Consider the following 15784-nt stretch of genomic DNA (forward strand, 5'->3'; position numbering starts at 1 on the left):
TTGACCAAACCCTGCATGGGCTGAATACGTCTGGAGTTTCAGAGGCTTATGATCTAGAAGCCCAGCGTGAGACAGTCAATACACACACCAATCCCCCGCTTAGTCAGGGTAATGCTCATGCTCTGTGAATGACTAGTTGCTCCTGAAACCTTCAGGAAACCAAAAGAATAATTATAATAGGCCCCATATTAACCATTCTGTTGTATTGACATGGATAATCCATCTTACCTTCTAGCTTCGGTGACTGACTTCTTTGGAGCTGCCTGTTGCAAGTTGTTGCTTCCTCCTTCAATTTCAGTGTCACCTGAGGTGACAAAATACAACTAATTATGACAAATTCATGCATGTTTGGCCTCTAAACTGTCAGTAGTTGTAACTTAGGTATCAAATGCTGCTTAAATTAAAAAAGAAATGTAAATAGTATTCTGTTAGATTGGTTTTGGGCACTAAGATAATATAATGGTTTTGGGCACTTGGGCACAAAGATAAAAATGACTAATACACAATATTTTTGGATTTACTTTTTATAATTTGCAGATAACTGGTCTTTATTCCTGCCTTCATTATACTACGTACTAGACCAGAGCTAAGAAAATACACAATGAAAGCAAACAAGTACAAAAACTAAAGAAAATTCAAATATGAAAATTATTCACAGCTGAGGTAGCAACTAAAAATGGCCAGTGAAAACTGACAAGGATATAAAATTACGTTTTTGTAGGCTTTTTCTGGTGTTTTCTCCAAGGACTTTCCTTCATCGTTTGGGACTTTTTCCCTTTCACCTCCATTCTCCTTTACTACTTTACCAAATAGAACGAAGTCCTGTGTTTCTGATGAAATATTTCAATCTTATGCAGGAAATTGTTAGTAGTCAGTTATAAATTCAATCTGTGTCAGGCTTATTTTGAATCATATGCTTTTCCATGTGTTCATTATTGCTAACTTTATTCTTATACTGGGCACATGCTATAGGATATTTTTGTAGGAAAAGGTCTTCAAATAAATTTATAAATATTATTATATATATACATGTATAATAAATATTTAAATCTTCATGATAAAACTACATAGGACACACATCTATTACTGATATACATCAAATATATAGTATAGGGAAAATCTCTAAATCTTCAAGATAAAAGAACATGCAAAACTCCTATCTGCAACATATACACATCTAAATCTTCAAGGTAAACCAAAGTGAAAAACTCCAAGCTATTTGTGACAAGAAGCCTATGGTTTCAAATTGTTTTTGAGAAGAAAAAGAAGTTTCCTCTGTAAAATCACTCTTACCTGCAGACGTCAATGACCAACTTCTCTGAAGCTGGTTAGTATAAGGAGTCTGTTCCTTAGGTTCCTTCTTCAGCTCCTGCAGTTTCAGAGTCACCTGTGATGTTAAGATACAATGTACAGTACGTACTAGTATTAAGCTTGCTGTTAATCTTACAAGCTCATTCAACAATAACCCTGTCTGTGAATATTAACAAAACAGTAGTACGATTTCCCCCTGTAGTGAATTACTGCAGTCAGTGCACGTTCGGCTCTTAGCTGCAACCCCTTTCATTTCTTTTACTGTACCTCCATTCATATTCTTTCTTTCATCTTCCTTTCCACTCACTTATAATAACTGTTTCATAGTGCAACTGCTTTGAGGTTTTCCTCCTGTTATACATTTTTAACCTTTTATTCTTAATTTTCCTTTCAGTGTTGAATGACCTCAGATATTCTCCAGTGTTGGGCCTTTGGCGTAAATTTTATACATATTTTAGTGTAAAATAGTCCTTCAAACCAATTTTTGATATGAAAAAAAAAAACCTAAATTTTTCCTTTAATGTCAGCCCCATAAACTCAAAAACAGTAAACTTGATGTAGACTTTAGTATGCTTAATATGAGTGTGAAAAAAATAGTAATATTGAGATCTGGTACTATTATTTATGTAAAAAAAATACAAATATAATTCTGGTGATATTGTGCATTTTTTTGATAAATTGTTCTTACTGTTGCACTACATTATATTAGCAAAACAGCATATAAAACAAAATAATTATACAGTATACATAAACACTGTATGAAACAAAAATTCACAAACTTGCAAGGTAATGAAATATATTCCCTACTTATAACAAAAGTATAAGATGACATACACTACCTTTTTATCAGTGTTTCTTTTCTCTGGTGTTTCTTTCAATAACTTTACTTTGGATTTTGGTACTTTTTCCTTTGTACTTCCTTTATCCTTTAGCATTCCAAGAGTGGAAGAGGCAAAACCTGAAAAAAAGAAAATTGTAATTACTATAACCATTTCCTTTTCAAAGTTTCTGTGGGCAAGTGCATGGATTAATTTATGTCTTCTGCTCTGTTCTACCACACTGCTGGTTGCTTGATTAATGGAGCTAAGCTACTCTAGATTTGCTTAGATGCTGCCGGTATTCCCGTCATTGAAATTAACCTACGTTGAATTGTAGTGATGTTAACCAACAATAGGTTCAGTCAGTAAGGGGTACCCTGCTTTTTTAAGAGTGGAATCAAGCAAAGTTAGGTTTCCTTGGACGCAACTGGTTATTTGAACAGTACAGTCCTCAAATGTTGGGTTTTCTGGGCTCAGCTCGTGTCGGCCTATGAAAGTATCCTTAATATCATTCTTTCTAGGCAAAATTAATCTAAAATTACCAGAGAAAAACAAAATTAAGAAAATGTCAGTAAAACTGACTCGCTCACTCTATAAAAGAAGTGTCGGTATGAGAATAGGGGCGAGTGGGATCACTACCACGAGTCATTCACCATTTAGACCTTCCAATCTAAAATCCCCACCAGAGAGAGCTGATACGAAAGGGTGATGCGGCCGCTACTACTACTACTACTGACGCCACGGACAGCAGCGCCCCTAGCGGTCATCCTTAATCTTTAGACTTACACGTTGTGCGCATTTTTCTCTCGTGCCGTGTTTTCTTCGGATTTACCACTCTATTCATCATGGAACGTGCTGCCATCGCATCGGCTAAGTTAAGTGCCTCCATAAGTAGTATTTTACGTATTTTAGTCTTCCAGGGACCAGTATTTCCTTCTTATAGGTCATATACGGTCTCCCGGTTGACTCGTGGCGGCGCCATGCCGCCTCATGTTAAGAATTCCCGGTCTCCCATACTGGGACTTCTTATACTTATGGGCTTACTATATCACGTTCATCGTTTATTACATCGATTTTTATAGCTAGGACAGCCCTTTTACCATTTCTCTTAGTTTGGTATTTAGGGCTATTCTTTGTTTCTGGCCCAGCATACGGCTCTTGCTCTTCATCGGCTATCGCTGGCTCCGAGTAGTCAACTGTTCCTCGGAACAGTTTGCCTCCTCCTGGGCTTCTTTTTCTTTTACTAAAAGTGTCTTTTCCCTCTTTTATGATGTATTATTAGTTTTATTTAGGGTGTTAGGCTAGCCTAGGTGCATGTCCCATGTGTTGGTACAGTCTGGTTCACGTGGCCCTTCCATGGTTGTGTTGCTATCGCGGCTTAGGCCACTTGCGGTCACGTGTTCCATAGCACCTTACCCTTCCCTTCCCTCCCTACCAGGTATAGGAAGGGGTCTGGGGGACTCCTTGGTTACCATGTCAACCACAGTAGCCTTCCTCCCTCTTTCTCTGAGGAGGCCAGGAGCTCCCTCCCAGCTGGGGTATAGGGCGACCACTTGTCTCGGGTACCAGGGTCACCGAGCGGGTATGTTGTAGGGACGGGGAGGGTAGGCCACCCCCACCCCCCTCCCCTTCTCTCTCTCCCGCCGCGTTACGCCGGGAACCAACCCCCCCCTTTTGATGCCAGCTCCCACCCTACCCCCGTAATCACGTAATGAACCGGAGCCTCCGCTGCAGCCGGGTCCCCCTTTGCGGTTATCAGTTGCGTTCTTGGCTTCCGCCAATGCGAGGCGGGCGGGTTTGGTCATTTACTAGTTGCGTCTGTTGCTTGTCCTACTATATCCTCCCTTTTTCCCGCTACCGGAGGAGAGCTTGCATCTTACCCGGGCACTCTTCTAGTAGACGGGGAAGATTTATATATTTCGTTATAAATATAAGGATGTACCCTAATTTAATTACGGTGAATTTTAGTATTAACTAACTTGGTTTGTGGTACCATCTCCGTCGTTCTCCGTCGTGGTTTCATGGCTCACCACCACACCTGGTTGGATATTTTCTCCTGTCTCCGGCGTAGCCTTAGACAACTCCAACCGCCTAGTTACCACACGTATTATGGCGGGGCTCTTGGTTTAATCTAATTTTCACGCTCCGGCATGCAGCGGAGCAATTGTTAGGCTGTAAGTGTGCTCCTGATACTTATGTATCTTTCCACTTACAGGCTACCAACTGTCAGGTCCTGGGGTGTAACGCGACGCTTTACGACCCCTGCGCCCACGATGAGTGCAGGACTCACGCCCCGTGTGCCACGACCCACAACGCTATGATCGTCTGGCACCCAGAAGCCTGCACCATTTGCTATGACCTTGTCAGTCAGCTGTTGGGGGGGGGGGGGGCTGGGGGGGGGGGGGGGTAAGTCGACTTTTAGACTTCTTGATCATATCACTAATAACACTTAGTCATAAGCTTGTTAAACCCCGTCCCCGCCGCTGGAAGCTTCATTTCGCCTTCTCTTTCAGGCTGCCGCCGTGAAGGAAGTCGCCTTAGCAACCCTGAAGGCTTGGGTGCGGCTTCGCGGAAGAACGCCGCCAAGGGCCAGCCGTACATCCTAGATAAGAAGCTGGCCGTCAGATCTTCCCCAGGCGGCAATCAACGTCAACAGATTACGTGATCCCATCTCGGCAGACCCTCTCATCGCTTCCATATAACAAGAGGTGCAGCAGTCGTTCGGGGCGGGTCGCGGCCACGCAGGAGCCGGTCTCAGACGTCGCGAATTTGGACCTGAACATTGAACCTATGGCGGTAAGGGGCAGAGGATGGTTGGTTGAGGTAGGTGTGTGCAGGCGACCAAGGTCTTTCCTTGTTGGGCACTCCTGGATCTTCTCCTGTCCCTTTCTACTGCTTCTTTCCAAGGCTTTACGGATCTGAGATCCCTACCCGCTCTCCCGCTCTCTCTGTACCCCCAAAGGTGAAGGGACAGAGAGAACTGAAGACCCTCCACAAGACGACTTCTAAGAAGTCGTCGTCGTCTTCTTCAGCAAAGAAGTCTTCGACTTCCTATGCTGACGAGGTGAAGGCAAAGCCGAGCTCTTCGTACTCTAAGAGCTCTAGAAGCAAGGCTTCTAAGGAGAAGGCTCGCGCTCCAGCCGAGCCAACGCCTTCTCCGGCCTCCACCGCATCCACTCCGGCAACGCCGGTTGGAGTAGCGGGAACCGAGCTCCTTTGATCCCACTGCCTTCTCAGCAGTTGGTGATGCAACAGGTGGGAGAGATGGTCGGCTCGCAGGTCTCCGCCCTCGGAACCAGGTTTGAACAGATGTTGCGCAGCTGTCAAACACCCTCAGTTAGTCGGGCCAATCCATCCAAGATCTCTCTAACAGAGTTAGAGAGAATGAGGACCGAGTAGCTGGTCTTTCTCAGGTTCCTCAACCAATCTCCCCAGTAGCAGGTACTGGCATTCTTCAGCTACCTCCATATGAGTCCCTACCAGCCTTCTCCATGGATAACCCATGGAGAGTGGCCGCTTACGCTCCATTCAAGGACGGCATGATCTCTGTCCCGGAGTGTGGAACTCGAAGGATTGAGGACTTCGAGTTTTATCCTCCGGGATTAACTCAGCCTTTCATTGGATATGCTAGGCTGACCGTGGCGGCCCTCACTAGAGAGGACAAGATTTCCCGAGAAAACGTGCTGTATAGTAGAGAGGCACGCACAGCGGAATGGGTTCACTGCCTAGAGGACTGGGAGTGTACCAACACTAAGCTCCAGGCTTTCAAGAGTCCTTTCCACTATTTTTGCGACAGAGGAAGGAGGCTTCTCTTCCGTTCGCTCCAAAATAGTGGAAGCGACTCTTCAGGCAGTCCTCAAGGATGAGAACATGCCACAGCTGAGGGAAGCTGATTCTACTTCTCCGCTCTTTCCAGCCTTTGGAGAATTGTGGGAGAACTTGCCTGCCACGTTCACGATTGGTAAGCTTAAGCCAGACTGCGCAATGGACCAGTTTGGCGAGAAGCTTCCAAGGCTGCCTGATACTTTGATTCAGGCAGAGTTCGATGCTCGAACTAGGTTTGGGAGGTCCCTCAACTCCTTGATTATCACGGGAAATGGCGGCACTGTCTTATGGCACAGAACCGCTATTCAAGATTCTGGCCAAGTCTCAGCTCCAAACAGTTCAGGCGGATGCTTCGACTTCTTCCAGGCTAGGAGGAACTGCCGAAAGCACGTTCTGCAGGAGTGCACTATTAGGCACGAACTAATAGACTCCTGGCTCCAGCATGTGGGGGGCGGACCTCTTCCCAGAGTCCGCTGTGAATGAGGTGCACACGAGGCTGCTAGGCTCAACCAGAGCCTAGGGCTAGGTGGGGGCATCTCTTCTAAGAGGAAGCAAGAATCCGCCCTGCTGCTGGTAAGAAACTCAAGAAGTCTGGTAGAAGGTTCCAGCCTTACCAGAAACAACAGCAGCAACAGCAGTTTGTTCAGGCCGTCCCAGTTACCACAGGGACAACCATCGACTTCGAAACAGGCCACAACCATCCTCCTGTTGTCCCCTCAGTCGCAACCCTCAACCTCCTACGCAGTCTCGCCGGCCTTCAACTCTATGTATGAAGGTCAGGCTTACCCAGCCTTTAATAGGTTTTCGAGAGGTAGCAGGGCGAGAGGCCACTTTCGCCAGCGGCGCAGGTAGAGCGGCAAGGGGAAGGCAATTCAGAGGAGGAGGGCGCGGAGGTCAACCCGCCCAACAACAGTGAGGCTCCCCAGGTGGTAGGAGGGAGGCTGTTCCTCTTCCGTCACAGTTGGGGGTTCAGCAAATGGACACAGAGCATCGTGTCCAAGGGATTGGGTTGGAGTTGGATCAAAGATCCCCCTCCAATCAAATCATTTTATCAGGAACCATCAAAGGAAGGTTGACAGATTACGCGGAGGAACTCCTTCAGAAAGGAGCTATTGCGAGAGTCAAGCATCTAAAATTTCAAGGTCGCTTATTCAGCGTGCCAAAGAAAGGCTCAACAAAAAGAAGGGTAATCTTAGACTTGTCAAAGCTAAACTCTTTCATTCGTTGCGACAAGTTCAAATGCTTACCATCTCGCAAGTAAGGACCTTACTTCCCCGTGGGGCCGTCACATGCTCCATCAATCTTACAGACGCATACTATCATATCCCTATAGCCAGGCACTTCCGCCCATTCCTAGGCTTCAAACTAGGAAATCAGACGTCTCATTCAAAGTGATGCCCTTCGGTCTGAATGTAGCCCCCAGGGTATTCACGAAAATAGCAGAAGTGGTAGTTCAACAGCTGAGAAACTCAAGGGATAATGGTAGCAGCATACTCGACGATGGTTGATCTGGGCACCAACGGTCGAGGAATGTCTCAAAGCCACAAAAAAAGGTAGTTCAATTTCTGGAACATCTGGGGTTCCAGATAAACAAGACAAAATCCAGACTACTCCAGAGTCTCGTTTTCAGTGGCTAGGAATCCAATGGATTTGTCTTCCCACAATCTGTCAATTCCGGTGGTCAAAAGGAAAGAAATAGCCAAGTCTGTGAAACAAATTTCTCAAATGCAAACAAACATCAAGGAGAAACCAGGAAAGAATCTAGGTCTCTTCAGTTTGCCTCAGTGACAGACATCCTCCTGAAAGCAAGGCTGAAAGATATAAATCGAGTTTGGCGATCGAGAGCAAACGCCAAATCTCGAGACAAGTTGTCAGTAATTCCACAGGTCCTTCGCAATCAGCTCCGTCCATGGACAAAAGTGAAGAACCTGGCCAAACTAGTACCCCTTCAATATCCCCTTCCAGTGTTAACCATTACACGGATGCCTCCCTGTCCGGGTGGGGGATATTCTCATTCAAGCAAGTTCAGGGGACTTGGTCAGTTCAGTTCCGCCAGCTTACATAAACGTCCTGGAAGCAATGGCAGTATTTCTTACCCTGAAGAGACTTCTTTCCCCGAAAAAGTCTCATCTAAGACTAGTTTTTGGACAGTGCAGTGCGTAGTCATTGCAATCAACAGAGGAGGGCCTCCAAATCCAACATGTGAATCATGTCATGATAGCCATCTTTACCCTAGCAGACACACAAATGGCATCTGTCCGCCACTCACCTGGCGGGGTAAGAAATGTGATAGCAGACGCTTTGTCCCGGTCGGTCCCACCCTCTGGAATCAGAATGGTCCCTGGACGACAGGTCATTCCAGTGGATATGCCGGAGAGTCCCAGGTCTCCAAGTGGATCTCTTCGCCTCACAAGCGAACCACAAGCTCCCTTGCTATGTGCCCCAACCTGGACCCTCTGGCTTATGCCACGGACGCTGTCGTTAGATTGGAATCAGTGGAGGAAAATTTATGTTTTTCCTCCAGTGAATCTTCTTTTGAAAGTCTTGAGCAAGCTGAGGACTTTCAAGGGACTAGTGTCTCTGATTGCTCCAGACTGGCCCAAGAGCAACTGGTATCCTCTGCTTCTGGAATTGGGTCTCCGACCTCAACGGATTCCCAATCCCAAGCTGTCACAATCAGTACAAATGAGGACTGTGTTCGCTTTCCTCAGGAATTCTTCAGACCCTAACTTTATGGACTTCATGAAGTTTGCGGCTAACAAAGATGCTAACATTGATCCACAAAACATCCTCTTCCTAGAATCAGATAAGAGAGAGTCAACTATTAGACAATATGACTCAGCTGTTAAAAAATTAGCATCCTTCCTGAAAGAATCAAACACTACAACCATGACAGTTAACTTAGCTATATCCTTTTTCAGATCCTTTGTTTGAAAAAGGTTTAGCAGCTAGCACTATTACTACTCATAAATTCCAAAAAAAAATCGGCTTTGAGGAAGATCTTTCAGTTGGGTTTCCAGATAGACCTAACAGAATCTTACTTTACGTCTATTCCTAAAGCCTGTGCTAGACTTAGACCTTCTCAAAGGCCTACTGCAGTCTCATGGTTCTTAAATGATGTCCTCAAACTAGCCTCAGATACTGAACAACTCGTCTTGTACATTCATAATGCTTCTTAGAAAGACGTTATTCTTATTAAGCCTAGCTTCAGGAGCTAGGATTTCAGAACTGTCGGCTCTATCCAGAGATGCGGGTCATGTGGAATTCCTCCCCTCAGGAGAAGTTCTACTGGCGCCGGATCGTAGTTTTTTTGGCTAAAAATGAGGATCCTCTTGCAAGGTGGGCTCCTTGGAAAGTCATCCCACTTCCGCAAGATCCTTCTCTCTGCCCAGTATCAACTTTAAGAGCCTTCTATCTCGCACATCCTCAAGATCCTCAGGTTCTCTCTTTATGAGAGAAAAAGGTGGTACTTTATCAGTAAAAAAAACAAAAAGAATTAGACAACAGATCCTTTACTTTCATAAACAAGCCAATCCTGGATTCATTTCCAAAAAGCACATGACATCAGAGGAGTAGCCACCTCAATTAATTACTTCCAAAACTATGAACTTTGAGGATCTAAAAAGTATACTGGATGGAAATCTCCGACAGTCTTTAAACGTCACTATCTAAAGTCCTTGAATCTTTAAAATTTTCTGCAGTAGCAGCGGGAAACATTGTTTCTCCTGATACTGTATAGTAGTCGTAGTATAGATCCAGGTCTCCTTTCTACCTACCGCGTCCAAACATGCCTCACCCTATTGCCATGCTACTCGCGATACTCTAGCCTTAGCTGCTGAGATCATATTGGTGGATTGTCCCTTATTTTTTTGCTAGGGACATCCACACTATGTACTTATAATGTACTTCAGTGTTCTACCCTTTATTTTTATGCTAGGGTAGGACACAATGTGTTTGTATATTATGTAAATATAGTACTTAACCCTCTTAAGCCGGAGCCCTAAAAAATCAAAACGTCTCCCGTATGCCGGCCTGGTTTGGAGTGAGCGCGGAAGTGGAAAAATAATTTTTTCAAAAATTACAGCGCGCGTACTTTTGAAGATTAAGAGTTCATTTTTGGCTCCTTTTTTTGTCATTGCTGAAGTTAGAATGCAAAACCATCAGAAATGAAAAAAATAATATCCATTATCATATGTAAATAATGCGATATATGGTAGCGAAAAAAAAAAAAATTCATACATAATTGTATTCAAATCACGCTGTGCAGAAAACGGTCAAAGTTAACCAGTTACTTTTTTTTGCGTTGTATTGTACACTAAATTGCATCATTTTGATATATAATACATTGTAAAACAAATAAAAAAGTAACACCGGAAAAATATTATCACAAAATGATGTACGAATTCGTAACGCGCGGACGGCAAAAAAATATTTTTTTCAAAAATTCACCGTAATTCTAAATAATGTTCTAGAGACTTCCAATTTGTTTCGAAATAAGACAAATGATTGAATATTACGATACTGTAAGAGTTTTTAGATTAGAATTGCAGATTTCGACCATTTCGGACGAGTTAAATTTGACCGAATGTCGAAATTTTAATATATATATTTTTCATATGCACATATTTCGAAGATGGAAAAAGCTACAACCTTCAATTATTTTTTATTGTATTCTTCATGAATTTGCGCACATTTTGATATATGAAACTCTATAAAAAGGCTAATATGAAAAGGAGCAAATATTAGGATAATGCCATGTACGTATTTCGGAGACTTGCGCCGCGATCGGCGCGCGGAGTGAAGGTAAATATATTTTTCAAAAATCACCATAAATCACATATGTTTTAGAGACTTCAAATTTGTTTCAAAATGAAGAAACATGACGGAATATTACTAGGCCGTAAGAGTTTTAGCTTACAATTGCGTTTTTTTCAACTATTTCGGTAGAGTCAAATTTGACCGAACGTGGTTTTTTTTTCTATTTATCGTGATTTATATGCAAATATTTCGAAAAAAAAAGAGAAAAAGCTACACCTTCAATCATTTTTAGTTGTATTCTACATGAAATTGCGCACATTTTCATATATAAAACTTTATGAAACAGCTAATTTTAAAATGTGCAAACATTTCGACCAATCGCACAAAAAAATTCTGATTTTTTCGGAAGAGGTTACCGCGCGAACGTAATTTTTTTTTTTTTTTTTTTTCATAAATTCACCATAAATCAAAATATTGTGCTAGAGACTTCCAAGTCGTTGCAAAAATGAAGGTAAATGATTGAATATTACTAGAATATAAGAGTTTTAGCTTACAATTGCGTTTTTTTCGACCATTTCGGTAGAGTCAAAGCTGACCGAAAGTTGAAATTTTTGCACTTAACGTTATTTATATGAAATATTTCAAAACTGATAAAAGCTACAACCATGGTTGTCTTTTGTTGTATTGTGCATGAAATTGCGCACATTTCCATATATAGAACTTTATGTAACGGCAAATTTAAAAGGGTGCAAACATTAGGACAATCGCACGAAAAAATTATCGAAGAGTTATCGCACGAACGTAAGGAAAAAAAGTTTTTTCATAAATTCACCATAAATCGAAATATTGTGCTAGAGACGTCCAATTTGTTGCAAAATGAAGGCAAATGATTGAATATTACTATAATATAAGAATTTTAGCTTACAATGCGTTTCTCGACCATTCTGTAGAGTCAAAGTTGACCGAAGGTTGAAATTTTTGCACTTATCGTTATTTATATGAAAATATTTCAAAATTGATAAAAGCTACAATCATAAGTATTTTTTAGTTGTATTGTGCATGAAATTGCGCCACATTTTCATATATAATACTTCATGTAAAGGATAATTTAAAATGGTGCAATAATTATGTCAAAGTGACGAAATAATTTCCGAGATGTGTCACTGATACTTTTTTAGTGCGATAAGAAAGAAATTCGCGCTTGCGCGCCTGCTGTAGCGATTGTAAACAAAACAACGCCTTGATCCGTGAACTCCCAGCATCCCCCAAGGCGCGTGATACAAAAGTTTTCGGCTGGTTAGGCCTATAAGTATTTTTTCCGCGAATTTTTAAAAAAACTTTTTGAGCCGACGTATGATACGTCCAATCGGCAAGTACGGGAGACATTTTGACTCGACGTTTAATACGTCCAATGCAAGTCGTACGTAAGAGGGTTAAGTGAATCTATTTTGTTATTTTGCATTGCATTACTGGATATTACTATGTTTAATATAGTTAATTTAAGTACTTTATATTGTTTGCTTTCTTTATCATGTCATTGTTTAGGATAAGTTAGCTTTAAGTACTTTGTTTGTATACTGTAATGTCCCTGATTCACTTATATTATATACCTCTTTTTTACAACTGATTTTCATTTGTCCTTATTCCCATCTTGTCTGTTTCTCTGGTACTCTTTCATAGGCCGACACGAGCTGAGCCCAGAAAAGGGATTTTGACGTAGGAAAAATCTATTTCTGGGTGATTGGCTCGTGTCTTTGTTTACCCACCCTGCAGGACAAGATGTTCATAGATTAAGGATGACCGCTAGGGGCGCTGCTGTCCGTGGCGTCAGTAGTAGTAGTAGTAGCGGCCGCATCACCCTTTCGTATCAGCTCTCTCTGGTGGGGATTTTAGATTGGAAGGTCTAAATGGTGAATGACTCGTGGTAGTGATCCCACTCGCCCCTATTCTCATACCGACACTTCTTTTATAGAGTGAGCGAGTCAGTTTTACTGACATTCTCTTAATTTTGTTTTTCTCTGGTAATTTTAGATTAATTTTGCCTAGAAAGAATGATATTAAGGATACTTTCATAGGGCGACACGAGCCAATCACCCAGAAATAGATTTTTCCTACGTCAAAATCCCTTTTGTTGAATGCCCCTGGTCTTTAGAAGAGTGAAATTAAGCAATGCTGTGTTCAGTGGTTCCAGTGGATGTCGCTGGTTTTTTAAACAGTGGCATTAACTCAGTTTAGTTCACTATTGCTGGTCCTTTGATCAATGAAGCTGTGTTACCCTAGGTTTCATTGCATAAGTTACAAACCTGATGAATCCTGCGTGAGTGGAAATGGGTTAAGATGTGGCACAAGAAAGCAGTGGGATGTTTAAGCCATAGGTTTTGATCCTATGTCCTCTTATTGTGTTTATGTCTTCCATCTTTTCTTCTAGACAGAGATGACAAAGACCTTAAGTTGAGCAAAGGTTAACACCATGAAAAAAAAGTCCTGGGACTTGTTCGTGAAACAAGTGATGGGCCACAGTGAAGCCCGAAGGCTACCAAAGCACTCATTCATAATATGTACTGAAACTGTATTAAGAGATCTGCAAATCAGCAAGACCAATATCAACAATAAAACCAGTAACAAACACCATAATTAAAGAAAACAAACTGCAATAGAGTCAGTAGCAATATAATAAATAATACAATCAACTGAAATTGTGTCCAACTTACTAGCATCTATAACTTGCTTGCCATAATGACACAACACCTTTGCTGTCTCCCATTCTTCCAACACGCTGCAGAGAACGTTCAGGACTTTCTGTAAGACAATGAAATACAAGAATGCAGTGAATATGACACAAATGACACTGAATCTGATGAATATGGCTATGCAACATGTGAAAGAAAATCCAGTGAATATATGACACTATAGGAAAGCACATCTGGTGAATATGAAAGTAAGTGAAAGCAAATCTGGTGAATACAAAAATATGTGAAACCAAATCTGGCGAATCTAACACTATCTGTGAGAGTGAATCTGGTGAATATGACACAATATGAAAGCAAATCTGGTGAATAGCCTTAGTGGCGTGATCGGTTTGGTCTGGGCCTGCCACCTCGGTGGCCACGAGTTCAATTCTCGGGCATCCCATTGAGGTGTTGGAGATGTATATTTCTGGTGATAGAAGTTCACTCTCGACATGGTTCAGAAGTCACATAAAGCCGTTGGTCCCGTTGCTGAATAACCACTGGTTCCATGCAACATAAAAACATACAAACACAGAAACAAACAAATCTGGTGAATATGACTAGTATGTGAAAGTGAATCCGGTGAATATGACAATATGTGAAAGCAAACCTGGTGAATATGTGAGTATGTACTATATTGAATCTGGTGAATATGACAGTATATGAAAAGTGAATTTGATGACTTACAACAGTATGAGAAAGTGAATCATATGAATAAAAAAATACTATGTGAAAGCAAATCTGGTAAATATGACAATATGTGAAAGCCAATGTGGTGAATATGAGTATGACAGTATGTGAAAGCAAATCTGATTTTGACATTATGTGAAAGAAAATCTGGTAAATATGACAGTATGTGAAAGTTAACCTAATGACTTATGACAGAATGTAAAAGTGAACCTGGTGAATATGACAGTATGTAAAAATTAATTTGATAACTTATGACAGTATGAGAAAATGAATCTGGTGAATATGACAATATGTGAAAGTGAATCTAATGAATATAACAGTTTGTGAAAATGAATATGGTGATTATGACATTATGTAAAAGTGAATCTAGTTGACTATGAAACTGTGCGATTGAAAGTGAATCTCAGAAATATGACAGTAACTGAAAGTGAATACTACTAATATATACATACATGGAAGTGAATCTGATGAATATTACAGTAAATGACAACGAATGTTATTACAAAACATGACGGCGACCTGAATATAACAGAAACTGGAAGCAAATTTCATTATAGAACACGACAGTGAATGAAAAGGAAAGCAACGACTATGACAACTTGTGAAAGACGATGACATGAGTAATATGATACATATTACATGAAACCACGAATATGACAAAAGTTGGAAGAGATTGCATGAAAATGACAGTTTGTGAAGACAACCATTCAATAAGACAGTGCAACAACATGAATTTTATAAATGAACTTGGAATATGAATTTAGTATATATAATAGTGAATGGATATGAGTTTTTTCTGATGTCAGGCATATACATATATATGTATATATATATTATAAATACATATAATGTGTGTTTTTAACAAGTAAAAACTTCTTATTAAGTAAATGTTATGCACCATGGTATACAAAACACTATCAATAATATATAAAAATAAAAAAAAACTCATGTAAATCATTAGCAATTACTACTACAAATCTTTGGCAACATCACTGTATTTACCATTCAGTATAAAAAATAAATTGAACTTACTAACACTAATGAAGTAATTGGATACTTTTATAAAAAAAAATTAATATGTACTGGTATTTGCGGTAAAAAAATAAAAATAAAATGAACATTTTAATAACCACAAAAATTGTACTTACAATAACTATTTACCTACTAAAGCAATGAAACTCCAATAAATGCAAAATCAAAATATATACATACTACAGTGGACCCCCCCCCTTATTTGAGTTCTCCGGATTTGTGGACTCGCGCATTCGCGGATTTCTTTCTTGAACACTAAGTCCCCATGATTTGCAGGAAACTTGCCTATTCGCAGTATTTCTATGAGAAAATATTCCACAAAATTCCTGTTTTTTTTTCAATAAATTTCATAATAAAAAATGCACTTTTGTGATAAAAACTTCAAAAAAAACCTCCGGTATAAAAATGTTTACTGGGTTTTTCTTGAGATTTAACTAACAAAATAGGAGGTTTTCAGCTTTTTTATATGGGTTCCAACTGAATCGCAGCGGGGGGGGGGGGGGTTCTGGTATGGCATCCCCGCGAAATACAGGGGACCACTGTGTTCATTGTTGTAACTACAAGTAAACAATGGTGTCTACTGTAGCAGCAACTACATACAGTCCTTTTTGTAACTCACTG

The 15784-nt window shown here is 40.9% G+C and overlaps 2 protein-coding genes and 1 long non-coding RNA gene across 3 annotated transcripts in view; 1 reads left to right on the plus strand and 2 right to left on the minus strand.

Annotated features, from left to right (window-relative positions):
* The window catches only part of LOC135214812 (uncharacterized), a 92274-nt gene that overhangs the window by 11312 nt on the left and 65178 nt on the right, over positions 1-15784 (minus strand). The gene's annotated exons all lie outside the window — the stretch shown is intronic.
* On the minus strand, positions 981-14557 carry LOC135212770 (uncharacterized). Its single transcript, XR_010313991.1, has 3 exons — positions 13424-14557; positions 2151-2269; positions 981-1387 (listed from the first exon to the last, which is right to left on the minus strand). It is a non-coding gene; the product is annotated as an uncharacterized LOC135212770 (long non-coding RNA).
* The window catches only part of LOC135218926 (uncharacterized), a 27444-nt gene continuing 26444 nt past the window's right edge, over positions 14785-15784 (plus strand). The window contains exon 1 of the mRNA XM_064255371.1: positions 14785-14820. Coding sequence (XP_064111441.1) covers positions 14785-14820 — 36 coding nt within the window. The remainder of the gene's footprint in view (positions 14821-15784) is intronic.

The sequence above is a fragment of the Macrobrachium nipponense genome, chromosome 19 (assembly GCF_015104395.2).
Source record: "Macrobrachium nipponense isolate FS-2020 chromosome 19, ASM1510439v2, whole genome shotgun sequence".
Taxonomy (NCBI): Eukaryota; Metazoa; Arthropoda; class Malacostraca; order Decapoda; family Palaemonidae; genus Macrobrachium; species Macrobrachium nipponense.